The sequence below is a fragment of the Lycium ferocissimum genome, chromosome 9 (genome assembly GCF_029784015.1).
Source record: "Lycium ferocissimum isolate CSIRO_LF1 chromosome 9, AGI_CSIRO_Lferr_CH_V1, whole genome shotgun sequence".
Taxonomy (NCBI): Eukaryota; Viridiplantae; Streptophyta; class Magnoliopsida; order Solanales; family Solanaceae; genus Lycium; species Lycium ferocissimum.
Window position 1 is genome coordinate 50,653,478 of NC_081350.1, and position 26,802 is coordinate 50,680,279.

Sequence of the window (26,802 nt, forward strand, 5' to 3'; positions counted from 1 at the left end):
ACGGATTTATGGGAAAGAAACTAAAGCATATACTATCAGGATTATGTGGGAAATCAGTTTTCAATTTTGGGGGCTAAAGCTAAGGGCAGTGTTTTAAGAGGCGGGGGCGCGAGGTGAGGCGTTTTACGCAAAGATGCGGCGAGGCGTAAGTCCCGAAATATGGAGCGTAAGTCCAATGGATCTACCAGGCATAAGTCTTATGTATCTTCAATTTTATAGTTTTATTACTAAAAAAAATAAGTAAAGTCAAATTTTCATTAAAAATCTGCAAATTTATCACCAATAATATAGAAAAATTATTATAACTATTATTTGAGAAGGGTAACAACACAAATAATGAAAATAGCCGAGATAATTTGTAAAATGAAATCATCATCGATCTCCACATGCATTTACTAGTCCGTCTCACCTCAATTAATATTTGCATTCATTTTTGTTTATATATTTCAAAGAAGGAGAAGGATAAAAAGTGCAAGAGCAATGACAAAAAATAGTAAAGTTGTCTCAGGAACATGATGCTATGGAATCTTTATCATATCAATTTCAGGCATAATCATCTAAAAACCTATTTATGGCAGTGTTAATTTCTTGGAGAGTTTTTTTCTTTATTTATATATTTTAGAAAAAATCACTATAACATGAAAACATGATAGCACGAAGTATAATTATCATTACACTAACAATAAAATCATGATCTATAGCAAAAATACTTTTAAAACAACAAAAAAACAAATTTAACGCACGTGTCGTACGCTTTTACACCCGAGGCGTATGCTTTTGCGCCCGGGGTTTACGCCCCAAATTCTAAAACGTGCACCCTATAGATCTACGCTTTTCATTTGCGTCCTGAAGCGTTTTTGGTACGCCCTGCCCTGGGAGAAACTCGCCTGAAACGCCTTTGAAAACGCCACTAATTATAGGATACTCCTTTTCTCTTAAATTGCTATTTGTAAAATATTGTTATCTTTGGTAGTTAATTAAAAATATTGATAAGAATGGTAATTAGGAGCCCTTTTTCGTGTGTGGGCGTGTAAAATTGGTGAGTGTGTAATCGTAAATCTGAGTATCGTCTAGGGATATTTAATGCATTTTCCTAGCTTGATCTTGAAATACGAGGGAAAACGTCATAAATCTAATATTATAAGGAAAGTTTGATTTTCTAGTGAGAGAAAATGATATTCACCCAATTAGAAATCATTTTAATTTGGAATTTTCATTAATGAACAATATAATCAAGATATCACCTGCTTTATATTTAGTTTTAACTAATATATCATAGTATTTATAGGGGGGAATGAATTGGAAGCAAATTCATTTGATATTCTACCAATGGACTTTAATTATGTTGATAGAACAGTATTTAAACGTTCAATTTCCACAACCATAGCTTTCAATGAATGTTTGAGAAGCAAAATTTTAAGGGGTTTGCTTCTACAAGAAGAGTCTGCAAAGCACTAGAAGTGATACGACTCACCATATCAATATTTTTTTTTTTTTTTTCAATGTGATTTTCAAAAGTTTATTGGCCTTAATTTAAATTTGTAACACTAATACATCAACAAAGTAAAAGATTTCCTACCAAAATGTTCTTTATTTTAAAAATTAACTCAAGACTCCTAATTAAGGATAAAAGAATTTCAATTATCTATACCACACCCCATGGAGGAGTCACCTTTGTTCAAAATGTGTCAATTGATATCCTTTTGTTGAAAATTTTTAATTTGTAAATAGATGAAAAAAATTGTAATATGTATTATATGTTAAATTCTCTTGATTCTTATGTTTAATTCTCTATATTTTAATTTGTTTTAATAAAAATCACCATCTCTCGAGTTCCCTAAATATTTGAATAGCATAATTTTTCAAGACACTACTAGTAGTTAAGTGGTCATAATTAAAATCAGATCATACATCAACAATTGATAATTTACTTTCTCTTTTGTGATCCATGAATAGTCAACTCTTTACGCTATACCAACAGCCCCCTTCAAACCGCAAACTACGTCAACCAACAAAGTAACTAACAACAAAAAGAGAGATCTTTTGATAAAAAATAAATTTTCGGACAAAAAATTAAAAAGACAAATTGATGAAAAAAAAAGACAAAAAAGGAAACTAAGGGAGAGAATTTTGTTAAGAAATTAGAATATTTGTAATGTCAATGCACTGAACGAGACAAACAAAAAAAAGGAAAAAAGAAAAAAGACATGCAGGTCACGAATTGAGTTTTCTTGCAGCACTTGTTGACTCTCTCATCAGGTGAGTTCATTTACATATTTTGCTTGGAAATTTATTGATCCTTTGATGTGCAAAAACAAAAACTGAGGAATATTTCATCCAATGAATTTGTTAGAAATGTGTGTTCCTGTTTTTAAGCTTTTGTTGGAAACTTAATGTCTATGGTTTTGTTGATGGAAAATTGTCTCTATTTACATGCAGAGAAGAAGAACCCTTAGTGAATGATAATTCAAATTTTCCAGGGGCAAAGTCCCATCTTGAAGTGAGTTTGTTTCGTTTTCCTCTCTATTTGCAGTTTCATTACCATATAATACATTCCTTCTAATGCACCAGTTTATGGCATCATCGCCTGATTAAGGCCATGGGGTGGTTGGGATCTCTCCAATACTTTATGAGATGTCTGGGATTCGGACCCTGCAAATGGAGAACCTCTTTGTAGGGAGCACTTTACCCTTTGTTGGCATATAATCTGATGCCACTAATCTACCGATTAGTAGCCTAGTGGATTCGAGTACCGGATGCCTAAAGTAGTAAAGAAGATTTATGGCATTACCAGGATTTTTACTAAGGAGCTCAAAAATATAAAGTAAACACGAGAAGAAGCCAAGGAGGTTCAACATGTATTATGTATACATAAAAAGTTATTTTAACCTGTATATACCAGTGTAATTTATCGGCGAAGGAGGTTCGTCGCCTCTTACTGACTCCGCCCTTAAGCATTACGCAAATGTCCCCACGTATCCAATAAGTTCAGAGGCGGATATAGAATTTGAAGTCTATGAGTTCTGAAGCTTATATTCAGTGGATTTTTCAACAAATATATAGGGAAGAAGTGTACTTGAGAGAATGAGAAGCAAATACAGACTACTTGGTTAGAACTGAATGTATGAGGAATCATTGCTTATCTTCCTTATCAGTAAATTTACTTCCCATTTATCAAATCTAGGGTTATCACTGGTTAAGTTTGAAAGTAAATGGTCAATAAATTCTGTAAGATATAGGAGAAGTAATCACAATACTGAATAACAAACTCAGCATTCGGTCTTACTCTCAGTGGCGGAGCCAGGATTATCACTAGGGAACAAAATATAAAGAAGCAAAACATGAAGAAACCAAGGGGATTCAACTTATCGTGTACATATATACATTTAGAAAAGATTGACCTATTTATAAAGTGTAATGTTCTGGCGAAGAGGAATCAATAGACTCCCCTTGGACAAGTGTAGCTCTGACCTTGCTTACTCTCGTAAAGAAATAATGTCAAATCCTGTCAGCTTTTTCCCTGTGCCCTCTGCCACCCATTCACTATATCAACTTTGCCTCCTTTGGACATTAATAGAGTTGTTTTTGATGTGTTGTCTATTAAGTGAGTTTGCTCATGCCTATCAAAAGCTTTATATCTATCTGTGTATTTATGATTGTCTCTGAGTGAATGAAAATCTCTTAAGGAAATATAAGTCGTACTTCTTTGATAATGAAGTGGCCTTGGCTGGTACAGATGGGATCCTCAGATGAAACAGCAGTGCTTCAACTTGAGGAAGAGAACCTTGTCAGATTAGAGCATTTCGATAGAAAGACATCTTCTTTGGGCACCGCTCCTAAAAGATCTTCTTATGATCTCGAAGCAGATGATGACAGTCATAAAAGCATACTGTATAGCATACAAAGGAACATTAAGATTGTTTTTTTCTCCAACAAGTTAAACATACTTGTACCTTGTGGTCCTTTAGCCATACTTGTCAATGAGTTAACCGATCATCACGTGAGTAGTCAAACTATTTTCAGACCAAAAATTTGTCTATTCTTTATACGAGCTTGCTGACATTGTCTTCTCGTTGTTGAATGTTTCAGGGATGGACCTTCATACTTAGCTTATTAGGCATCATTCCGCTTGCAGAGCGTTTAGGTTGGGCCACAGAGTAATTTTCTACAACCAACGTCTATAATATGTTGCATGAGCAAATTAATAAGGATCAAAAGTTAAATGTACAATTGCCAAAGACAATAGCTTTCTGATCTTTTCTCTGTTAAAATGTAACATTGCACGTTGTGTTTGGAACATAAGCTATAGACTACTTACTTGGTTTTTCTACAAACTTTTTATACTGTTGTACATTTTCCAAAATGTAACTAATATGTTTTCGGTTTCATTCTTTGAATAGGCAGCTGGCTTTTTATACTGGACCTACAGGTAGTCTTGTCTTTACCTGTGGTTGTACATAGATATATATTTCTTTAATTAAGTCAAGGGTTTGTTTTATCCCCTTATATCAAATAATTTCACTGGAGTTGCTAAAAAGAAACAGCAAGATCCCGGATCACTCATCTTCATATCGCCAATTTACTCGAGTATATGATATATAAAGGCATTATCTGTTAATCTTCTTTGGCGATGAAATTTAAATGTGTGATTTAATATGCAGACAAGCAAGAAGGAATAAACAGTAGTTCATTTCTCGTGTGCACCCTAAAAATGTTAATGTCGTCTCACACCATATAATGTTTTTATCACATTTTTTTCAAAGTGAGATAGAAAGATATATCAGCCTGTTTCCCTATTCCCTGTAGATGCACTGTGTTTAGCCAATATTATTTCTATTAATCTGCAGTTAAAAAACTTTTGCAGTGGGAGGACTTTTAAATGCCACTTTTGGAAATGCGACAGAGTTAATAATATCAATGTATGCTCTGAAAAGTGGCATGATTCGTGTAGTGCAGCAGTCACTATTGGGCTCAATTCTTTCTAATACTTTACTAGTGCTCGGATGTGCATTTTTTGGCGGTGGAATTGCTAATTCTAACAAGGAGCAGGTTTTCAACAAGGTATATTTTTTATCGCTCTCCATATATACGGGCTTTATGTACACCAATGTCAATATTAGTTTTGTTCAAGTTGTATCATGATCAAAGGATGAAGCTAGGATAATTGTATTTTTCTTTGTTAGGGAACTGCAGGGATGAATTCGGGGTTGCTTTTAATGGCAGTTATGTGCTTGTTGTTCCCTGCTGTCCTCCACGTTACGCACACTGAAGCTCATTTTGGGAAGTCAGAGTTGGCGCTTTCCAGATTTAGCAGCTGCATTATGCTTTTTGCATATGGAGCATATCTATTTTTTCAGTTGACAAACCAAAAGAATCTTTACATGCCAATGGCCGAGGTTGGGGTTCTTCATTTTCCAGCATAACTTTGTATTGAGTGGTGCTACCTTATAAATAACTATAGTCAAATCTCTATATAACGGCATCGTTTTTCCGGATATTTTTCGGCTGCCATAGTGAAATGTTGTTATAGAGAACATATAATATAATATAACATGAAAAACGGTTTCAAAAAAGCTTGGTCATTACAGTGAAATGTTGTTATAAAGGATGACTATTATGGAGAGGTTTGACAGTAGTGTTATCTCTTATTCCTTTAAATTTTGCATGCTTATATAAGTTCAACTAGGAAACAATGTTGTCTTGAGAATATTTAATGGGATTAGAAAAAATAAATATCCTATCTATGTTACTTTAAAGGCTACACTGAGCTATGCGTTTGTGCGTCCGATCTTCCTTCTTGAGTTTTCTCTCCTCTGAGTTTAGTACAATTTCAGGAAGAAGATCAGATTGATGGGAGTTCAGATGATGAAGAAGCTCCGGAGATATCTAAATGGTGGTCAATCCTATGGCTGTCTGTTATGACACTATGGATAGCAGTCCTGTCAGAGTACCTAGTTAATACCATAGAGGTAAGCGCATCCTATTAACCTTTTCGTCTTTTTTTGGTTTGTAGCAGTCCTCTCAGAGACCCATCTTGTTTTTCTCCTTGTTCCTTTAAAACTTACTGCTATGGATTTATATGATTGAACTTATCAAGGTTTTACTTTATCATAACTCCACAAAAAAGGTCCTTTTATAAAGAATATGTCAAAAAGGAAGAAAAAAAAACTCAGTATAACTATGTTGCTTGGACCCTCCACCCCAAAACCCATGCCCACCCACATAGTGTTTGCCTAGATTATATATAAATGCTTCTGGGTCAATTTTTTCTGCTTTGAAAACCACTTATTTTTCAGGAAAATATTTTCCTTCATACCAAACACACCCTTAGTTCTCTGTGTTAAACAGGAAGGTATTTGAACACACTCAAAAATGTATTGTTTTTCATCCGAGCTCCTCTACCAATAAACATATATGACGATGTTTTCAGGGGGCGTCCGTTGCAATGAATATTCCTGTAGCATTTATAAGTGTGATAGTGCTTCCCATTGTTGGAAACGCTGCGGAGCATGCCGGAGCTGTCATGTTTGCTTGCAGAGACAAGCTTGTACGCTCTGCACCTTTCTTCATTACAAAGCTAACGATTTACAATTTCCACCCCTCATTTACTTAGACTTTGTGCAGGACATATCTTTGGGAGTGGCAATAGGTTCATCAACACAGATAGCCATGTTTGGGGTAGGCAATTAATGTATCACAGTTTCTGTATCCTGATTTACACCACTAAGGAACTTTAGTCATTACTTTTTATCTATGCAATCAAGATATGAACGTATGACCTTAGCTGCTTTTTAGTTACTTAAGACGCTTCACTTTTTTGATTTTTCTTTCAAGAAATAAAAAAAATAATTTGTTGGTTCCGTGTTTACCCCCTTTAATATCAAGTAAAACACATTTATCAAGTGTCAAGTTAAACAAGCGAAAAAAGGAGAAGATATTACCTTTGTTTTAGACTGCTACCTTTTTTCTCCTAGGTAGTTTATGTGTGTTTTCAACTGTTCTGTTGCTGCAGATCCCGTTCTGTGTTGTAGTTGGATGGATAATAGGCTCACCGATGAACTTGGACTTCCAAATGTTTGAAACAGCCACACTTTTTATGACTGTCCTTGTAGTAGCTTTCATGGTGCAGGTATGCTATTATTCTAGATATTATAATAATTATTCCCTTTTCTGGCCATTCATCTTCAATTTAGGAATATTGGTGGAGAATTCAACATTTAGCCTTGTTCTTCATAAATTGCTTGAAGACTAAATGTCTAGGATTAGAATTTACCGTTACAATGCTTCGTCCTTGCAGTTAAACTAAATCTTTTTTCGACAGGACGGGACTTCTAATTACTTTAAAGGGTTGATGCTCCTTTTCTGCTATTTTATAGTTGCTGCAAGTTTCTATGTACATATAGATCCGGAGTCTATACGTGAGTTGCCTCCCTCTCTTTGTGCAATTATTATATTGTATCTTGTGATATTTGTTGTATTTACTCTTTTCTATATCTTTTTAGTATAGATAATATCTGTTTCTAGCTAGCATTGCTATTTTAATATGCTTTGCTTTATTGTTTTCTCAGATTATTTTAGCACAATTTTTGTTGTTTAATTAAATGAATAGTTAACCATGCGGGATCTTGTTAAATATATTTTTCAATTATACACGCTCTTTTTTTAGAGTGTGTTCTAGCAGCATTAGATAGTTTTATCTCTTGATGCTTAAAGTAGTTAGCTACAAAATAAATAGCAATGACGTCTGGTTTTAAGTCCATATTTTTCTACATATACCACGAATTATAAGATATCTCCGCTTGGTATGTAATTGTTAGGACACTCGAAGAGTATATATGCAGTTAATTCAGTCTCAATAACAAAATAAATACAGATTCCTAGCCTTTGTGGAGATGTTTGATGTTACTAGCAAACCCAAGTTCAAATCTAGCATTTAGCTTAGGAGAGCTTAGAGATCCAAATTGTATACATAACTCTATCTATACTTGTTTTTTATGCTGCTCGGACTCTCCAAATATGTTGCCGCACCAGTGTCGGATCCTCCAAAATTGCACTACTTTTGGACGATCGACTCGCACCCGTCTACACATTATTGAAGAGTCCGAGCAACCTAGCTTTTTTTTGAAAGCATGTACATATCTGGTTCTTATCTGTGTAATAATTGAGAGTTGATGCTTAAAGGAACTAATTTGTTTCCCTTAGAATGGAACCACTCGTATAAGATTCTATGAATCTCAGATCCGATCCTTCTGCAATTTCTCCTATTTTTTCTTGCTGTGAATTAAGTACATCAACCTAAATAGTGGTCCGAAGGGATACATAAGCCTTTGCATATCTCATTAGGCCTAAACAGCTTTGATTGATTGTTAAGTTTACATAATATTATTGACTGGACTACCCTGAGAAAAGCAGTTGTTGAAACTTGAAAGACGTAAAGAATGCAAAATCTGAAGGGATTTCATTCATTAGAACACTTGCAGTTGCAATCCAGTTAGATTCTAACCCTTCCTTGAGAATTAATCTAAAGAAAAAAGAAAAGGAAGAGTGAAAGGAATAAAACAGAAGAAGCAGGTTATGAGTTCTGGTAAAACTTCAATAAAAACTTAATGTCGCCGCGTCCCTCAATAAAATTCACTTTCTCTCAGGTCACCTCCTGAAAAACAGAGAAATGAACAGAAGATTAGTAGATGAAAAATGGTGCTGGAAAGTAAAATGTCGACTATGCAGTACTATAAACACGTGGAAGATGGCTCACCAAAATCTCTAGTTGTCTTGCATTTATAACATTCTGCTCTACTGGCATAGTTGTGCATACCACATCCTAATCTGGCAGAGAAGAAGGTACTAATTATGTCAGCCAATAGTAAATATAGAAAACTTCTAGTACTTTCTTTTTATTTTCAATTTCTTTATATAATTTGGACTGAGATGAGCTCAATGGAGTCACAGACAGAGCTAGGATTTTGAGTTTATGTTTTTTTGAATTCTAGGAAAGATAGCTTATTGGGTTCTAAATAAATTATTTATAGATATTAAGTGGATCTTTAGACAGAATTACATGGTTGAGACCAAAGCTATTGGGCTCTGCCGAACCAGTAGACGGGCTTGTAGCTCCGTCCCGGATGGAGTGACATGGACAGTGAGGATTCATATAGCTGACCAAATTTGATTTACTCATAGATTGTTGTAGTAAAGTAAATGTGAACTAACCTGCTGCAAATCCAATCACCGCTCTTCCAACCAGGACGAGCACTTGCATCATATCCATAACCTGTCAATGCCATATAATTACCGCTTTTTAAGGCACCGCATCTATAGCAGCTTGTTCTGCTTGCGTAGTTGTGAGAACCGCAGTTCATGGCACTGCAGTACCAGTCTCCAGCTAGAACTTCTGTTGTGTTTAGACCATACATGGAAACATCAGCCATTGTTGCATATTTAGGGCAGCTACATCGTTGACATGCATCCCGTTTCTTGAAATTTTGGTGATGGCATGCAGCACACATCCAATCTCCTTCCCTGCTCATTTTCTGTCTTGGAAATCTGAAAATGAACACAGAGATATTATGAGAGCAAATTTTAATATGGGAAGCAAAATGGGCCATAATTGTAAAAGGCATGTAATAGGCCATTGTAAGAGGCATATACAACAACAGTGGTGGAGCCACATTCAAGCAAGGGGGTTCATATGATATTCCTTGCTCCAAAATTTTACTTATTATACATGTATATTATAATCCAAAAATAATAAAATGCATGATAAATACAAGGTTTGAATTTCCTTGACTTGAAACAGAAGCTTGATATAACCTATTTTTATTAAAGTTGAATCCCCTTAATGAAATTTCTGGCTCCGCCATTGGCAACAACCATCAAATCTAATTGGTTATACATCTTTGAGGCTCATGTTTTACATGGTTAGAGTGTTCAAGATTTCAGGTACACTTAAATGTATGCTAGGATTGCATTGCTTACACATGAACAGTCATTTCATTCTAGAAAGAAAATTCTTGGCACATGAATCTTGTATTGACGGCCTAATTTTTTGAAAAACTTGCATTAAAGACAGTAGCTTTTCTTTTTCTTTTTTTGTGTGTGTGTAGAAGCTAGAAGAAGAGGAAATTTAGCTCCCATGTGAGATAATGAAATGAACTACACAAGGGAAAAACATGATAAATTGCTCACCTAAAAAGAGTAAAGGGTTTGGAGAACTGAGCTTCTCGACTAGACGTAAACTTGAAGCTCAAGAAATAGTTTGTTGGAGCTGGTAATTATGTTGTTCAGGGAGGTTTATATAGTCGGAAGAACTCATTATTGGGGCCCAAAATTTTTATCTGTTGTGAGCTACAGGTATGGCTTTCTAAAGTGGCCGACCATTAAATTCATGCATTTGAAGCACTATTTTCTTGAGTGTAGAGGTATGGTTTGAAAAATAAATATGATGCTAACATCCCTCTTTTCCTAATTATTATTCAATAATTTGAACTTTCTTCCTGGATTGGAAAACAGTAGATAAAATTTAGTGAATAGAATCCTAAGATTAAAACAGTGATATTTAAACAAATAATGACTTTTTACCGACAGAGATATTTGAAAGAAAGGGCCACTAATTCTATACAAGAAAGATAAAAAGACATGATTAATTAAGAATTAGTTCTGGCTGTCTAGGCCCCAGGAGATATGCCATGAAATTGAAATCACTTCACCTGAACTAAGGCACTTGTCTATATTAAAAAAAGACATATAATTAATTTTGTATGGAATGTGAACCTTTCCAAAGTAATGTATTATTCCTACATGGAAATCTAGCAATAGAATATGTTGGACACATAGGCCATCCATGATTTAAACTTGATAAGTTTATCTTCAAGGCTTCGAAGAAAGTTTAATCTTTCAGGTCCTTATGGCTAAGTCCATTGCACTTATGGAATTGTTGGTTTTGAATAATGTTTGTTGTCATTTTAGTGATTTTTCACATGTATATGTATGGTTCGTCTTGAAAATGATGGGTTCGAACAACAACCCCCCCCCCCCCCTCCCCGACAAACACCCAACAACAAGACAGTGGGATGACTTACACTGGATGTTAAAAAGGTGGATCAGTCCATGCTGGTTGTTGTAGAGACTTCATTATGTTGATTAATTGTTTGTGCTTTACTGGATACCTCATTCAATTTTGGTTTCATTACAATCCAATGTGCTGTAACTGACTTTGCAGAGGACAAGCCCCAAAAACATATAGGATAAACGAGTAATTTCATGTTAAAGCTGAAGGCCCGATGAATAGTTGCTTGAGATGAAGAGCACCTCGTTGCCAACCGTAAGCAGTGATCTTGATAAAGAATTCATCTATCTGCTAGCTCAAGGTTCAGTTTTTCTCCATAAGTTTAGTTGAGCAGCCTCTTGTTTCAGCAAATTTGATATTCATGGTCGTGTCAATAGGTCTATGGTATTGTAGATGTTGAATTCTTTTTTCGCCTCTAAAATGGCTGGATGTAAGTAGTATCAAGTTAGAATGTAAGCAAAATGTAAGGTTCATTTTTTCTTACCATTGCTAAAAGCAGGATGTATTATTTTTGTTATCCTGGAGCAGAATGATATTTGTGATATCTGCAACCAAATATTTGCATGGTGGACGAAATCATTTGTTGTTCATGTGTCACATAAACAAGATATTGAAGACCTTATTTACATCCAAAAACTTAACATAGAAATTATCACCTCTAGAATCATAGACTAACATTTTGTCAAGAAAAATAAAATCTGTAGTCCTTAAGAAAATCGAAAGTCATATGTTCAATCGAAAGTCATATGTTCGGCTTACTTTCCTAATGTGGCTTGGTTGAAAGGAGAAGATGGGAAACAATATACCACCTTCTGGGCAGGGTTATGCTGTCACTTGCCTACTTCAAGTGGCTTGTGGGAGTCGCGTTATAGACCACGTTATCTGTTTAATGAAAACGCAGTCCTGACCAACTTATCAAAAAATGAAAACGCGGTCCTGACCAAAATGGAGTTGGCGACAGAAGTAGAGGCAATTTGGTTGGGAGAGTTCAGTTCAAAGTTGTCATCCACTAGGATACATGGCACTCTCTTTTGTCAACATTTAAAGTTTGAGAAAGGTTTTCGAGGAACTTAAAGGGAAGTTCAACAGAGCTCAAGCTTAAAGAAAGAGAAAAGACAGAGGAGAAAGAAAAAAAAATTGTTAAGACAGGTTTGAGATGGTCAGCTGCTTCTCAAAGATCAAGGAGGATTGGGTTTGTGGATACATGTCTGTTTGCTGCTTTTGATAGAGAAGTTGTCATGGTTCAAGAATTGTCACCTTCATTTTGTTTGTAAATTTTTTATTTTTAGACTTGATAATAGGAAAACCAGTTTACGGCTTTGCTTTGGTATCTTTTATTGCTGATCTCTAATTCGTGAAAAAAAAAAAAAAAAGTCGTCCTCCTTCTTGAACGGATAGGAAAATAAAACAAGGTCCACAGTTCTGCAGTACGCTTCTTAAAAGTAAATATCTTATAAAACTAGACGACGTATGCTCGTGCTGCACACGGCTTAACACTTTAGATTAGAGTGTATCCATGTGTATGTAGTTATGTTTGGATAGTGATAATATATATATTTTATATTGCTAATAAACATACATAAGTTTGCGCTGTTTTTGTGCATATATATATATATATATATATATATATATATATATATATATATATACAATTAATATAACATTGTAGTTTATGTTAAATTCTAAAATTTTATTATATTAGTGTTTGCTACGAATACAAAGTTAGCAAAAATTTATTAATACTTTTTAAAAGAAAAGACTTGTTTAAAAGGAAATTATTTTCCTCTCTTTGAGATAAAACAATAGCAATATTTAAACATTAATTGATACTTTAAATTTTAATTCGATTAATTTAAAGGTGTAAAATATTCTATTGTTTAATGTATGTAGATTGGACCTAAACAATACTTATTATTTTTTATCAAATTTTGATTTGGATAATTCTAATTCAAGTTATTAAATTATTTTTACATGTTTAAAACGAAACAAAGTAGAAATTTAATTTTCTATTTAAACAAAGAACTACTATTTTTTAATTTTTGGTAAATATTCTCGGTTTATCTCATTTTACTTATCATGTTGTCTTTTGCATGGTTTTTAAGGAAACATCAATTAGAATTATAATTTGACTAATTTACCTTATTAATTATTTGATCTGCATTTGATATTATTTTTTATTTTATGACATTAATCTCTTTTCACATTTATTAGAGTAAGAATAAAAATGAAAAAGTAATTAAATTCTATTTTATGTTAAAATATATTTATTTTAATAAACATACCAAATAAATGACATGGCGGAATAAAGAAATACAACAATTCAATTCTCAGGCTAATATAAAAAAAGAAAGAAAATTGTATGATTTGGCTACTTAAACCTTTTGAAGAAAAGCAATAATATGGGGTCTATGTTTTTTGCTTTACAATAATTTTATTTGCTCCCACTAATGGGATGCATGTGGCAATGAATTCATCATTATTGACTTAATGATACTTTAAAAATTACATTAATATTTTTTAATTTTTTAATATGGGGTTCACTTTTTTTTTTTTTTTATATTACTTGATTTTGTTAATATGGGGTCCACGCTTGATTTTGTTAATATGAGGTCCACCTTTTTTCATGAGTTTGGAGATGGTGGGCTCTATTTTTTTTTTTTTTTTTTTTTATTTTTTATATTGTTTGGTGGTTTTAGTATGGAACACCCACTTTTTTTTTTTTTTAAAGGTGATGATGACTGACGATGATAAAGTACAGAAACCCACGTTTCTATATAGTTTAAAGGTGATGATAACTGACGACGATAAAGTATAGAAACCCACGTTTCTATATAGTTAAAATATAAGAGGCTCTCTAGTGTCTAGGTGTTAAGAACCCTTCTACCACCCTAGTAAGTGGGTGTCCCCAATAATTTTTTTTTGTCTGGGTATTTTGATAACAGCTAGTTTATCTTCTTGCTGTGAAAAAGCCCTAAATATCAATCAAAAAATGGCGGCAAAGAGTTCCCTAGCTATCAAAGTTTGCTGAGAGAATAGCTCAAACAAAGTATGGTGAGAGAATTCAACAAGATTGTTGGTCAGGTAAAAGAAGATATGAAGGACATGAACAATCCTTAAAAAAAAGAAATTTCAAATTAAGAAATTTTTAACAAGGTCAAAGTAGAATACAACATGTTGGTGATTCCTATATTAATTTAAGGAGTCGCCACCTAATTATTTTTAAAAGTGAATTCGGATACCTATTTTAACTAAGTAAAAGATTAAAAACTAACTATTAATGGTCTACTTAACTAATGTGATTCTAAGTACGGGTTCTAGTTATCCTAAAGGGAAGGGATTAAGCATCCTTTAAGATCCGCTAACTGCGATTACTGGCCAAACTTAGATTAATTAATTAAGACTAAGAAAATACAAGTATATAACATTTTAAATGTTTAAGAAAACAGCTTGTAAATATTATCAAGGTTACAAATGGGAAATATAAGAATACTATTAGAATAAAATAAGGTATTAGTTTGTAGGAAAGTCTTTAGTTATAAGTTAAACTAAAAGAAAGTGTAGGATCAAGCAATGTCTTTACAAGCATTTAAAATAACTCAATGACTAGGTATCAATTGATTTTAACATATATTAAGCGATCAGATAAGATAAGTAAATATGCAAATTAGCTAATGTAAATTTGAAATGTAACTTTATAAGCAAAATCTTTTTCTTTGTTAAAATAGGAACTTGGCGAGAATGGAGGCTTCAAAACATTGAAAACTCGTTTTTTCAAAGATGCATTAAAACACTTGGTGAAAAAGTCTTTTTTTCATTACACTTCCAGCCATGCTCAGTTAATACTTTTAAGATCTGCGGCCTATAAGTCACGTACTTGGTGAAAAAGTCTTTTTTTCATTACACTTCACTAGCTATTAACTAGAGTGGGATAGTATAAATGATTAAACAACCTATGTTGACGGTAAGTTTATCCTACAATCCCAAACCGGGATAAACCAAACAAGTAAAGTAGCAATTATATTTAAAAGAGAAAAAAATGAAGATGGCACGATTGGTAGAGGAAAGGTCCCCATGGGAGGTCCTGAGCGAATTTCACTCATTCCTCTTGGTAGATCCGATGCATTTAAGGGAAAATCTGTGATATCGACTCCATGCTCGGGTATGGCGGTGAGTCTTGTACCAAGATTCGATTTCGCTCCAAGTGCATATGCAAACAAAGAGGAAAAAAAAGGAAATTAGAGGAAGAGACTAGCTCTCACAAAGAGAATGAGATACATAAAACAAGAATAGCACTGATTTATTAACTTTATAGCCTAACAGAGACTCAAGATATTTCTATATAACATCAAACACAAGAGTATTAAATAGGCTTGCTATCAGGTACAACAAAACAAATTTAAAACAATGAGATCATCACTTCAAAAGAATCATACAATGTTGTTCCCATTTTAATCTATGAGCAGGCAAAAATATGTTTCACCTCCTTCTAATGTCACCTTAGATTAATAACAATACAGTCACTTATTAACATAAGCATGCATTTTGTTGGGCACAATCTGTTTTCTTATGAGATATTTAAAATCCTACAAACATGATTTCTAAATGAGAGTAAAATATAAAATATAAGAATATTACTTTCATAAAGTAAACACTCTTTGCTCTGTTAAATATTTTGACACACAATAAGCTTTCGAGGACATAGCTCATTTACTTTAACTATTAGGTCGACATAATTGAACAAAATATTACTCGCGAGACAAATATGGACTTTAAGTCAAACTACATCCTTGGACATGGTGTGCAGATTGTGAAGAAAAGGAAATCTTGAACAAAGTTTTAGGACAAATATTACATATATACTCCATTTCCTAAGTCAACCATGAATAACATCCTAAGTTAACCATGAATAACAACTAAGCAGTAACTAAGCAAGTAGTAGTTTATTACATGACCAGAATCTAAGTAGTAATTTCTACAAACAAATAGGGATGCTAGCACATGACTTCTAATAACATACACATCTATTAAATACTTATTTCCTGACTTCTAACGAAGTAATGAACACAGGATGATAAACACGAGTTAAACACGACCAAAGACTAACATTAAGCATGCTAATGCTCAATATCTTTAACATAAAAGGAAAATTAACAACACTTTCGCAATGTGTACAGAATAAAACTACGGAATAGAAAAGAAAAGAGAAGTCACTGACCTCTTGCGTGTGTAGTGAACTAAGGCGTCAACCTCGGACCTGCTCGTCAATTGTTGGAGTAAGAAAACAGAGCCTTTGCTTTGGTTATGGTAAGAGGCAGAGCTGAGCTTTTAAATAAAATAAAAAAAAGGAAAACAGTAAGTTTTAGGAAGATAGAGGCGACTAATAAGAGCCCGTTTGGCTTAGCTTAAAAAAAAAGTGATTTATAAACTGGTTTGACCAAAAAATAGCTTATAAGGCAAAAAAAAAAATTGAGACACTTATTCTAAGCACTTTTTTAGCTTATAAGCTGGTTTATCAAACACGTAAAAAATCAAAAAAACAGATTATAAGCTGGTTTGACCACTTATAAGTCAATCCAAACGGGCTCTAAAAGCTTGTTGCAAAGGGGGTGTACACAGGCTAAAAACTTCTCCTTAAGTGAACTCCAAACGCTAGTATTTATAGGTAGATATTGGAGTCCAAGAGATTTTAAATTTTGAATACAAAATCGACAATAAAATCATCTTTGCAGTGAACAAAAGATTTTCTATCATGGAGAATGGGAAAGAGCCGTTTGAGAAATGAGAAGTGATTGAAGAAGATGAGAGAAGTCAAAAGGCTATGAGGAGGAGAAAGTATAGGGTCGGCTACTAGGAGGAAAATGGAGGAGAGATGAAGATGGTGAAATGATTTTTCTTCAGGAATTAAATTCTTGTGGGGTATGTATGTCTTGGTAAATATTTCTTCCTTGAAAAAAAGAGGGAAGATTAAGTGGGAATGTGCAGGAAACTCTTTGAGCACGTGAGAGGTGGAGTAATATGGGTTGAATAGCAAATTAATACTCATCATGTCCAGAGGCAGATTTGGGCTTTGTTTTAAATTCCTTTCTTCCCTAGTATTTCCTTTTGAGCTTCTAAATAATTTCATGCTATATGATAGTAGAACTAATATTAACTAAGTAATTAAGTTTATTTAGTAAATACAATGTAATATATTATAGTCACCATCATTCAAATAGATTATGGGATGTTGCAAAGTTTAGTTAAAAAAAAATGCTATACTATTTTCAATAGTTATTTACATTAGTGTAAAAAAAAAACAGTATTGCTATTTAATTAAGTCAAGGAACATGAGATGTCTTCAATATTATAAGAGTGACAATTAGGAAGAAAATGATGATAAAAATAAGAATAATACTAATAGTAATTATAGCACTAATAGCAATAATAATGAAAATAGTAGCGATGATAGAAGGATTTGATTTATCGATAGCCTAGAAGCTTGAGAAAATAAAATGAAAGAAATGAGGGTCAAAATCGGGTGTCAACATTGATATATTCCAATGTTACTGAATTTGGAGGGTTGTAGCTAGTAGCTATATTCACCTGTTCCATTAAAAAAAATAGTTAAACATAAAAAAATCCTAATACTACTAGAAATTTAAAAACCTAACCCTACTTGATAAAACCCTAACCTACCTGATACGGAAATCCTAGTGGTTAAATAGGATTTTATGCTTGTCGAGATCAGCGGCACTCCTTTCACGGTTATGGCACACATTATAAATGAACTTTAGGGAGTTTGATATTGTCAACATAAAGCTTGACAAACACCAGTAGCATGGAAATAGGTCGGAACAAGACAGGAAAATAATGTCTCTAGAGTTAGAACGAAACAGGAATGAGGCATGTTTCCTCTCCTTGGAAGTGAGAAGTTTAGGAAGTTAACTATATCTCATGATCAATTTGTAGAAGGGAGCTGGTTAGGGAGTTTGATACTGTCAACCGACAAACACCAGTTGCATGGAACATTTATGGTTGAGTTGTGAGATATAAATAGGAGATGACCGACTAATAGAAATGACTCTAGTGATGAATGAAATGTCTGGAAGTGTATAAATCGATCAGTCCGAAATATTTAGTAATTTGAGCATATTTTGAGTTCTAGAGCTCCGTTTGAGATGATTTTCATGGCGTTGTTCTCATCTCAACTAGGGGGTAAAAGTATCTAACCTTTATTTTGGTGTTTCTCTATGATTATTTTTTGTTGGTTATCGTTTTTATCCGTGTTTGGTTGGGGAAAACTGGGGTTTTAAACCCAAAAGTTGAAAAGCAGTAAACCATGGATTTGAGGATCAAGATGAAGGCTTTTTTAATGGGTTTTCTGGATTTAGACTAAAATAACTATGGTTAAACCAATTTGGAAATAAAATTCTAATTTTGCCCTTTCGGCTCGGGGTTACCTTTTTGTGTTCGTTTATCATCATTTGAATTTGATACGGTGGAAACTGTTAGATTAAAAAAAATGCGTCAATAAATTAGTAGCTTAAAGTCGTTATTTTATATTGTAGTATCCTTAAAAGATAAGCATTTAATTTTACATAGTAATAGGGAAAGATAGCCCAGCCTAGTGTTTAGACTGGCCCTGTGTTTTGTATTCAGGGATTTTGGATACCTGACCCTTTTTTGTATTCAGGGATTTTGGATACCTGACCCTGTTTTTTGTATTCAGGGATTTTAGATATACTTTGTAACAGTAAATTGAATCTTCCTTGGTTGCGAGTTTGGATTTGTTAATTTGATATCACTATGTCTTTTCCTTAATTTACTAGTCGTTTGGTCGGGAACAACTACTATATTGCATATGCAATATATTATCTTGGATTTTATTGTAAATAACTTTATTTATTCATATGACGATTAAAATAGTTTAATTATTCGAAATGTTTTTGTTGTTCAAAAAACTAAGTAAATCATTCTTTCTTTCTTTCTTTTCTTTTTATAGAAGTTTATACTTTTTTGCTTTTTCAAATCTTCAATATTAGTTAAGCGAAAATAAAATCATAAAATTCACTGCTATAATTTTTTAGAATTTTAACATTTTGGAGGCCTAAAGCACGACCTTTACAAGCCTCCCATTGAGCCGCCATAAGTAGGTGTCTCCCGTACTTATTCATATGACTTTAATAATTTAACATTTGTAAATTTATTGTCTTTTTCCTTTTACGAGTCATTCGTTGCAAACAATGGGCACAGCAAAACAAAACCATATGATGATTGTTTTCTCAAGTTGTAAGAGATAAGCATCCAGAATCTAGATATTGAAATAACGAGTAATAATTCCATATATGATGATGAAAATATAATCTGAACATCTAGAATTCTTTAAATCTTGCTAAACTTTTTCTAAATATCTAATCTAGAAATCATACTAGAAGCTAGAAAAACTAAGTATCCATGTGTGCGACTACTCTTGTGAAACTGTTTGAACTTTTACTCCTTTAGGGTGTCCACCAAACTCCTCAAATATCACCAAATTGTTGTCACTCTTACTCAAGAAAGATCTTGGTACATGATACCTACAAGAAAAAAGTGAAAAAAAGTTATAATATTACAATAAAATATAATACACCCGTTGTCTCAATTTATATGACATATTTCGCTTATTCGGAGGCAATTTGACTGATTTTTGAAGCTAAATTTGAATAGATCAACTCAATATTAATTGTTAAAGTAAATTTAAATTTTTAAAAAATTATACGGAAAGTTCTACAAGTTTATAACGTACCAGCGTTGAGTAGGTTGTCCACAATTAGTTGCACATTTATCAGGATGATAATTGCCACGATAATCACATGCACCGCCACAGCCAGTCTCTTTCTCAAAATCATAAGAATCAAGCCAATATCTACCAATATTATTTCCATTTACCCAAGCAGTACCTTTTCCCAATCCCATCATATCCAAAACAACAGGGTCATCACCAGATGGAGTCTTGAATGTTGTCTGCGTGACAAAGAAAATTGTACAAATTATATTAAGAAACAACACATTACACATTAGCATAATAATTAAAAAAATGAGACAAGGGTGTCTTGGGTTGTGGAGCTAGTGTCTTAGATCACAAATTCGAGCCCTATGCCAATTAAATGTAGTATTTAAGTGGAGAACGATAGAGGAATAGATGTTTGGATTAAAAAAAAGTGAAAAATATTATTTGGTATTTGATTGAGAGAAAATGACTTATTTTCTGGAGAAAACAAATACAATCAGAAAAAGATCCATCGTTTTCTTCCTATTTGGTATAATACATGCATCTTATAAAACTAATTTTGAATTATCTTGAAGAATAAGAATAATAATAGAAAAAAAAAAAAAAACATTACCTTATACTAGGGGTGTACATGGACCGGGTTGGTTCGGATTTTTTAAACACCAAACCAAACCAATTGCGTCGGGTTTTAAAATTTATACACCAAACCAAACCAATAAAATTCGGGTTTTTCAACCTCGGGTTTTCTCGGGTTGTTCGGTTTTCTCGGATTTTTCGGGTTTTTTTTTCGGAATAGTCTTGATACAAAACATATAACTTTTACTTTAAATATTTCTTTAGTCCTAGTAAGATACAATTATATAATTAAGGTGTTTCTTAAGAAAATAACACAAAATGTGAGAAGAGTGATGACATTGTATTAAAATATTCAACAAAAGCTAATATAATCGGTTAAAATAAGTATTACTAATTAACAAGCCATAAAAGAAAATGACCATAATCTAAAAATACTAAGTCATGCTAAAATAAGTATTAATTATATGACAAAGAAAAAAAAAACTTAAATTATGTATTTTTACTCTCTAAATCAATTATGCAAAACTAAAGAATAGATATCCAACATTATTGTCATTTCTAGTGGTAAATTGAATTTCTTTTGTTAGGATTAGTGTTGAGTTGGTTTTGGTTTGGACTTTATTTGAGTTACTAACATCCATAGGATATAAAACTTATTGACATTCAAAATTCTAAGTTCAAGCTTGAATAATATGATAATAGATAAAAAATTACGAAAAAAAATTTAAGAAATATTTATAAATTACTTCACAAATAAATATTTTTATGTATAAAATATTTTAAAAATTGAATACATGTAATGTCGGGTTGGTTTGGTTCGGTTTGACTTTTTTTAGTTAAAACCAAACCAAACCAATTATGGTCGGGTTTTTTTTTTTCCAACACCAAACCAAGTCAAACCAAACCACTAGTCGGGTTTTTTTCTCGGTTTGACTCGGTTTATCGGTTTGGTGCGGTTTGTCGGTTTACTTTGTACACCCCTACCTTATACCATACAAACATTCTGTTTGTTTGAAGAATTTGAGCTGGTTTCCAGTTTCTATGTTCATCCTCCCAAAGCTTTCTTTCAAATCCTTCTAATCCAATTTTATACTCCCATTGGTTATTACTCAAATCTTTCACATTACCATTTGGTGATTTCAACTTAACAGGACCAAGAATTCCGTTCTTGACTTTGTCAATATAGGCTCCATAATTCTGAAGCAAAAAAGAAAGAAGTTGTGTAAGTAATTAATAATAATGCAGTACAACTAAAATAGAGAAATTAGCGACGGACAAATTTTATAACTAAATAGCTCATCACTAATCCTCTTTAGCAACGGGTTAACAACAAATTATCAAAAAGAACTGTTAGCCATGGTTAGCAACAACTTTCGCAGTTCCTTTTTTTTTTTTTTTTTTTTTGTGTGTGTGTGTGTGTAGTGAAAAAAGGTAAATAAATTATCTAACAAAAGAAAGAGTCGAAAACTAATACTTAGTGGGGAAAAACATAGATACTTACTGGAAATCAATTAATAAATAATCCAAGATACTTACTGGAAATCAATTAATAAATAATCCAAAAATAATAAATAAATTAATAAATTATCTAACAGAGTAAAAATAGTAGAAAACATTTAACTTGATAGAATGAATTAAATGAATAATCCAAAACAAGGTAAATTAAATTAATAAATAGTAGTTTTAAAAACAATACTTACTGGTAATCCAACAGTGACACTAAGCAGAGATAATGTGTTCTTTCCAGATTTGATTTTCACGAAATAATCCCAAAAAAAGGTAAATTAAATTAATAAATAGTTTTAAAACAATACTTACTGGTAATCCAACAGTGACACTAAGCAGGGATAATGTGTTCTTTCCAGGTTTGATTTTCACAAGTTGCTCAAAGTCAAAACTGAAACTTCCACCTTTCGACCATTTAGTCCCTAAAAAATAACACAATGAAAATTAAATTAAACCAAACCTTAGTAAAAAATAAATTTACATAGTAAAACAATTATTTTGAATACATACCAATATGCTTGCCATTGAAGAATGCATAAAGAACATGTGCATCTGTGTTAACTTCAAGAATAGCTTCACCACCATAAAGTGGATCAGATTCTTTAATATCCACACTACAAAAAAAAAGTTTATAAATACATTGTGCAAATAATTAAAAAGTAACTGCAATCTGATATAGTCGAGCCAGTTGATCTGAACCAAATGATTAAATTAAATAATGGCAAACAAGATAAACGACTGAAACAGATACTATTTCAAATGGTTTAATATGAATAAAGCAAAATTAGTGTATTGACCTCTAATATTATTTGTTAATATGGACCCTCATTCTACATTATTTTCTTTACACTACCTATATTTTTTTAAACTGTTTATTTATTTTTAACAATATAAATGAAAAAATAAAAAATAAATGATATGCAAAGTAAGTTCATAAATTGCTCCAACAGACACCAAAACACATTTTTTTATAGTGTAGTTTGATGGCATCGCATATCTGTCAGATCCTTCAAGAATTACATTTCGTATACAAATTTTATAATAACTAACATGGCATTATATACAATGTGCAACATTTTGAAAACTTAGTTAAATTTAAAGAGAGAGAGAGAGAGAGAAATATTACCTTGTCATGTACCATAAGTAGTCATTTGTATCATTTCCCACAATTTTTTGGTCAAGGAGTTGATTGAAATAGAAAACACCTTTTTTGCTATTGTTGAAATAAGGAAGCTTAAAGTGTAAAGATTTCTCAGGTCTCCAACTCCAACTTAATCCATTAGAATTCTCAGCAGTGTTCTTTCTCACCATGTTAGCTTTTGGAGCATTAACCTATAGGAAAAAGTTGAATAAAAAATTATAAATACATTTATTATTATTTATTCATTTATTCTTTTAAAAAAAATAAGACATATATTTCTTACCTTTGCTGTATTATATTTGACACTGGAACAATCAGGAAGAATGCTAACTGACCAAGCAGGAACAGTGTAATTTTTGCCTTCAAAATTCATTATATAATCATTTTTGTCATTTGCATTAGCCAAGAAACATGCCCTTGAACTATTGTACTCATACACTGTACTCTGCACATGACCATATTAAAATAAAATAAATTAGTAATTAATTAGCAAATCGAACGTAAACTATTAACGATTAAAATTTTCAGGATATATGTAAAATATGAAAGTAAAACGAAAAATGTATATACATGTATACTAACCGTATATTGCCAATCGTCGTTGCCATAAGACTTAGTTGATGCATTGCCATATGTGAGTAACTTTTCAATTGAGAAAAGTACGTCATGAAGCTCTTTGAGATGTCCGTATTTAGGCTGGTTTAATTGTCCTAAAATATTTAAAATAATAATTAGAATTACCCGTTAAATAGTCATTGAAACGTTAAATTAAAAAATAATGCATTTTTTTTACTACAATAAATCAAAATTACCATATTCATTAAGGGGTGCATCATAATCATAAGTTGTGGTAATATAAGGTCCTCCAGCTACACGACCAAAGTTAGTACCACCATGATACTACAAAGAAAAAATTAAAATAAATATGATAATATAAATGATAGATAAGTAAAGAATTACCAAATAAAAAATGAAAAAATGAATTATTTACTAACCATATAGTAATTTTGCAATGTGCCACCTTTTTGGTAAAAACGAGCAACAGCAAATGCAACATCTTCAGCTGTTCTATGAGGATCTTTACCTTTAGTCCAGTCCTTAAACCTTATTAAAGCCCAAATAAAAACATAAATAATATTTAATTAAAATAAAAAATCGGACTATTAATTAAGAATAATAAAGTTTTAAGAATTAATTTAACTAACCAGCCAGTCCAATTTTCTGTCCACATCTTAGGAATCTTGCGTGTTGGATAAAAGTTATCAGCATAATAACCGTTTGCTGTATTAATCTGCAATTGTTAATATGAATAATTTTTTAAAAGTGACCTTTACAACAAGAATAAAACAATTTTCAAATATTCAAAAAGTAATACGAAAATAAAGTTAAAAAAATAACATACTATAGGGTCTGGAGCATCTTCTTGTTGACACATAATCCAAGGGACACCAATGTTGAGAGATTCAGCAAATTTTGCACATTCTTGAATATATATTTTCCCATCATTACCATATTCAGATTCAACTTGCCAATTGCCATATTCGTTCTCAATCTAATTATTAAAATTAACAAACAAAAAAGAAAAAATGATGTTAATTTTCACTCCAAATATCAAAGAATTAAAAATTTATAAATCTAATAAATAAATAAATAAAACCTGAGAAAGGATAATTGGTCCTCCTTGAGAAGCAAATAGTTTTTCTTCTTTCATCATGTCAACAATCTTGCTGACAAAAGTCTTCATCTCATGCTAATAATTCAAGTTAAAAGAAAAAATAAATATCCAATTTGAGATAAGTAAATTTAGTTCGGAATTAATTGTAAATTATGTCACAAAGAGAAAAATCCTAATTACCATAAATGGAGCATTGTTGGTCCTAACAGTCATATTTTGTATGTTGTTTAGCCAAACTGGAAACCCTCTGGAAGAAAAAATAAAAATAATAGTAAATAAATGAGAACAATATAAAACAAATGAGAAATAGTTTAAAATACTAAATAATATGATTAAACAGAATAATTACCCATAATTCCATTCAGCACAAACGTATGGACCAATTCTCAATATGGCATAAAGTCCTTCACTTTGTATATATTTGATAAACTTTACAAGATCCAAGTTGCCCGAGAAATCATACTAATTATAAAAATATAAAACAAAATTAAAAAAATCAATTATTGTACAGAATAAATTATAAAATAAAAAAGTAGACTAAACAAAATATGATAAATACAAACCTGACGATATACAGGCTCATGAGCATTCCAAAAAACATAGGTCTCAACTGCATTAAGACCTCCTTCCTTGGCTTTCTTTATCAAAGATGGCCACATCTAACAAAAAACAAATATATTAAAAAGGGTATAAAAGTCTAGCATTTTTGTTTTTATAACATTTGTTTTCTCGATTCACTACTATTTAAATAAAAAAGATTAAGCTAAGAGTAATTAAATCAACTTTTTTCATTTAAATATCACATAAGGACAGGTTTCAACTGATTTGAAATTGGCGTGTCACACATGGTTGATGGATTGAAAACGTGCACATAACAATATCAACAGGGGCAGATATATCTTGCCCCAAGCGGTGTCACAATACAACACTTCGTCGAAAATATTTACTTATATATAGATAACAAGAAAAATGACAATATTGGGTACAAATATAGTAAATAACATTGCTTGTCAATACTACAACAACAACATACCCAGTTGAATCTCACAAAGTGCGTCTAGGTAGGGTAGAGTACGTACGAACACCTTATCCCTACCTTGAAAGGTAGAGAGGCTATGCTTGTCAATATAGTAATTTATTCTTTTGTGCACTTCGATCTTTTGATATACACTTACGAAAAACCCTGCTTACGCGACTGATAAAAGAGAATAATGAATTCTAATTTAATTTACCTCAGCAGTGCTTCGAGGATAATGAATAGAGCCAGACAATATAATCTTTCTTTCTCCATTAATTTTTAAAGCTCGATCATCATACGTGACTTCAGTAGCAGAAGAAAACAAACAAGAAGAAAATAATATAACCATGCAAAGAAGCAAAAAAAATTTGTATTTAGCCATGGCTATGCCCCTAAAATTGAAACTAATTAACGTAGAAAAATTAGTGAGTAATGAGCTCTATTTATAATACATTGTAATAGAGCTATTAGAGACCTATTTGGATACCATTTTTTATCTTGTATTGTTATTGATAAATGTGAATTTAATTTATTGTGTTCTATTCAAGTTCTAGTTGGTAAAATTCTATAGAAGTATAGTTTAGCGCCAACTTTCTTCCATTTTTTCCTCTCCTTTTCTATATCTAATTGGGTAAAATCGTGTAACTTTTTGGCTAATTTATTCCTTAGATTTTGTTTTATATTGATCTTATCCAATGAAGAATACTAAATTTTACAAAATACTTGATTTAGTTCCGTCGAGTAAATAAAAAATCGCCTACTTTTTAAGCTTTTATCAAGTTTATCTATTGGGGTGAAAAAGGATAGATATCAATGGTAGATGCCTTAACCCAATTATTTATTTATCTCAAAAATAAATAAATAAATAAAACAGCCCTAGCTGTAGTAGAACAGTTATCTTATATGTAAGATTTAAAAAGTCCATCACGGATTAATTTATTTATCTCAAGCAAGTCCATCACGGATTAATTAAATATCCAACAAAGTTGAAACTTGAAAAGCGAGAAACTTTGAAATATATTTTAAAAATTTTGAAGCAAAGGAAACTGGTAAAATAATATGAACTAGCTAA

At 32.0% G+C, this 26,802-nt stretch overlaps 3 protein-coding genes across 6 annotated transcripts; 1 reads left to right on the plus strand and 2 right to left on the minus strand.

The window, feature by feature from the left end:
* Positions 1 to 1,954: 1,954 nt before the first annotated feature.
* LOC132031194 (vacuolar cation/proton exchanger 3-like) lies at positions 1,955 to 11,788 on the plus strand. Of its 2 annotated transcripts, none has more exons than XM_059421075.1 (13): positions 1,955 to 2,259; positions 2,440 to 2,500; positions 3,737 to 4,000; positions 4,090 to 4,157; positions 4,401 to 4,429; positions 4,865 to 5,061; positions 5,184 to 5,396; positions 5,835 to 5,969; positions 6,431 to 6,547; positions 6,625 to 6,678; positions 7,013 to 7,129; positions 7,322 to 7,418; positions 11,219 to 11,788. In XM_059421075.1, exons 3-13 carry the CDS (start codon positions 3,737 to 3,739, stop codon positions 11,245 to 11,247), a joined length of 1,320 nt encoding a protein of 439 aa, XP_059277058.1. In that variant the 5' UTR covers positions 1,955 to 2,259; positions 2,440 to 2,500; the 3' UTR covers positions 11,248 to 11,788. The 2 variants fall into 2 exon arrangements, with proteins under 2 accessions (XP_059277058.1, XP_059277057.1); XM_059421074.1 differs by lacking the exon at positions 1,955 to 2,259 and adding an exon at positions 2,273 to 2,357.
* LOC132031196 (uncharacterized) lies at positions 8,290 to 16,441 on the minus strand. 3 transcript variants are annotated; one of them, XM_059421077.1, is made up of 4 exons: positions 16,281 to 16,441; positions 9,211 to 9,543; positions 8,756 to 8,826; positions 8,290 to 8,653 (listed from the first exon to the last, which is right to left on the minus strand). In XM_059421077.1, exons 2-4 carry the CDS (start codon positions 9,525 to 9,527, stop codon positions 8,622 to 8,624), a joined length of 420 nt encoding a protein of 139 aa, XP_059277060.1. In that variant the 5' UTR covers positions 9,528 to 9,543; positions 16,281 to 16,441; the 3' UTR covers positions 8,290 to 8,621. The 3 variants fall into 3 exon arrangements, with proteins under 3 accessions (XP_059277060.1, XP_059277061.1, XP_059277059.1); XM_059421078.1 differs by lacking the exon at positions 16,281 to 16,441 and adding an exon at positions 11,550 to 11,672; XM_059421076.1 differs by lacking the exon at positions 16,281 to 16,441 and having other exon boundaries at positions 9,211 to 9,864.
* A 2,842-nt stretch (positions 16,442 to 19,283) lies between these two features.
* On the minus strand, positions 19,284 to 26,122 carry LOC132031197 (beta-galactosidase-like). The gene is made up of 17 exons (XM_059421080.1): positions 25,945 to 26,122; positions 25,276 to 25,371; positions 25,062 to 25,174; positions 24,893 to 24,959; positions 24,695 to 24,787; positions 24,440 to 24,589; positions 24,243 to 24,328; positions 24,033 to 24,141; positions 23,850 to 23,937; positions 23,620 to 23,747; positions 23,321 to 23,482; positions 23,023 to 23,228; positions 22,407 to 22,510; positions 22,209 to 22,318; positions 21,375 to 21,587; positions 19,830 to 20,047; positions 19,284 to 19,620 (listed from the first exon to the last, which is right to left on the minus strand). Exons 1-17 carry the CDS (start codon positions 26,110 to 26,112, stop codon positions 19,509 to 19,511), a joined length of 2,223 nt encoding a protein of 740 aa, XP_059277063.1. The 5' UTR covers positions 26,113 to 26,122; the 3' UTR covers positions 19,284 to 19,508.
* Positions 26,123 to 26,802: the final 680 nt, after the last annotated feature.

Excerpts from the sequence above, each read along its gene's own strand:
- LOC132031194 (XM_059421074.1), top strand. Across the intron at positions 4,001-4,089 it reads ATGAGTTAACCGATCATCAC|GGATGGACCTTCATACTTAG; the intron begins GTGAGTAGTCAA and ends TGAATGTTTCAG. Across the intron at positions 5,062-5,183 it reads AGGAGCAGGTTTTCAACAAG|GGAACTGCAGGGATGAATTC; the intron begins GTATATTTTTTA and ends TTTCTTTGTTAG.
- LOC132031197 (XM_059421080.1), bottom strand. The coding sequence starts at position 26,112 with ATGGCTAAATACAAATTTTTTTTGCTTCTTTGCATGGTTATATTATTT. Across the intron at positions 24,960-25,061 it reads TGTGCTGAATGGAATTATGG|AGGGTTTCCAGTTTGGCTAA; the intron begins GTAATTATTCTG and ends TTTTTCTTCCAG. Across the intron at positions 22,319-22,406 it reads CTTCAATGGCAAGCATATTG|GGACTAAATGGTCGAAAGGT; the intron begins GTATGTATTCAA and ends GTTATTTTTTAG.
- LOC132031196 (XM_059421076.1), bottom strand. The coding sequence starts at position 9,644 with ATGCCTCTTACAATGGCCTATTACATGCCTTTTACAATTATGGCCCAT. Across the intron at positions 8,827-9,210 it reads GGTGATTGGATTTGCAGCAG|ATTAGGATGTGGTATGCACA; the intron begins GTTAGTTCACAT and ends CTTCTCTGCCAG. Across the intron at positions 8,654-8,755 it reads CAAGACAACTAGAGATTTTG|GAGGTGACCTGAGAGAAAGT; the intron begins GTGAGCCATCTT and ends TCTGTTTTTCAG.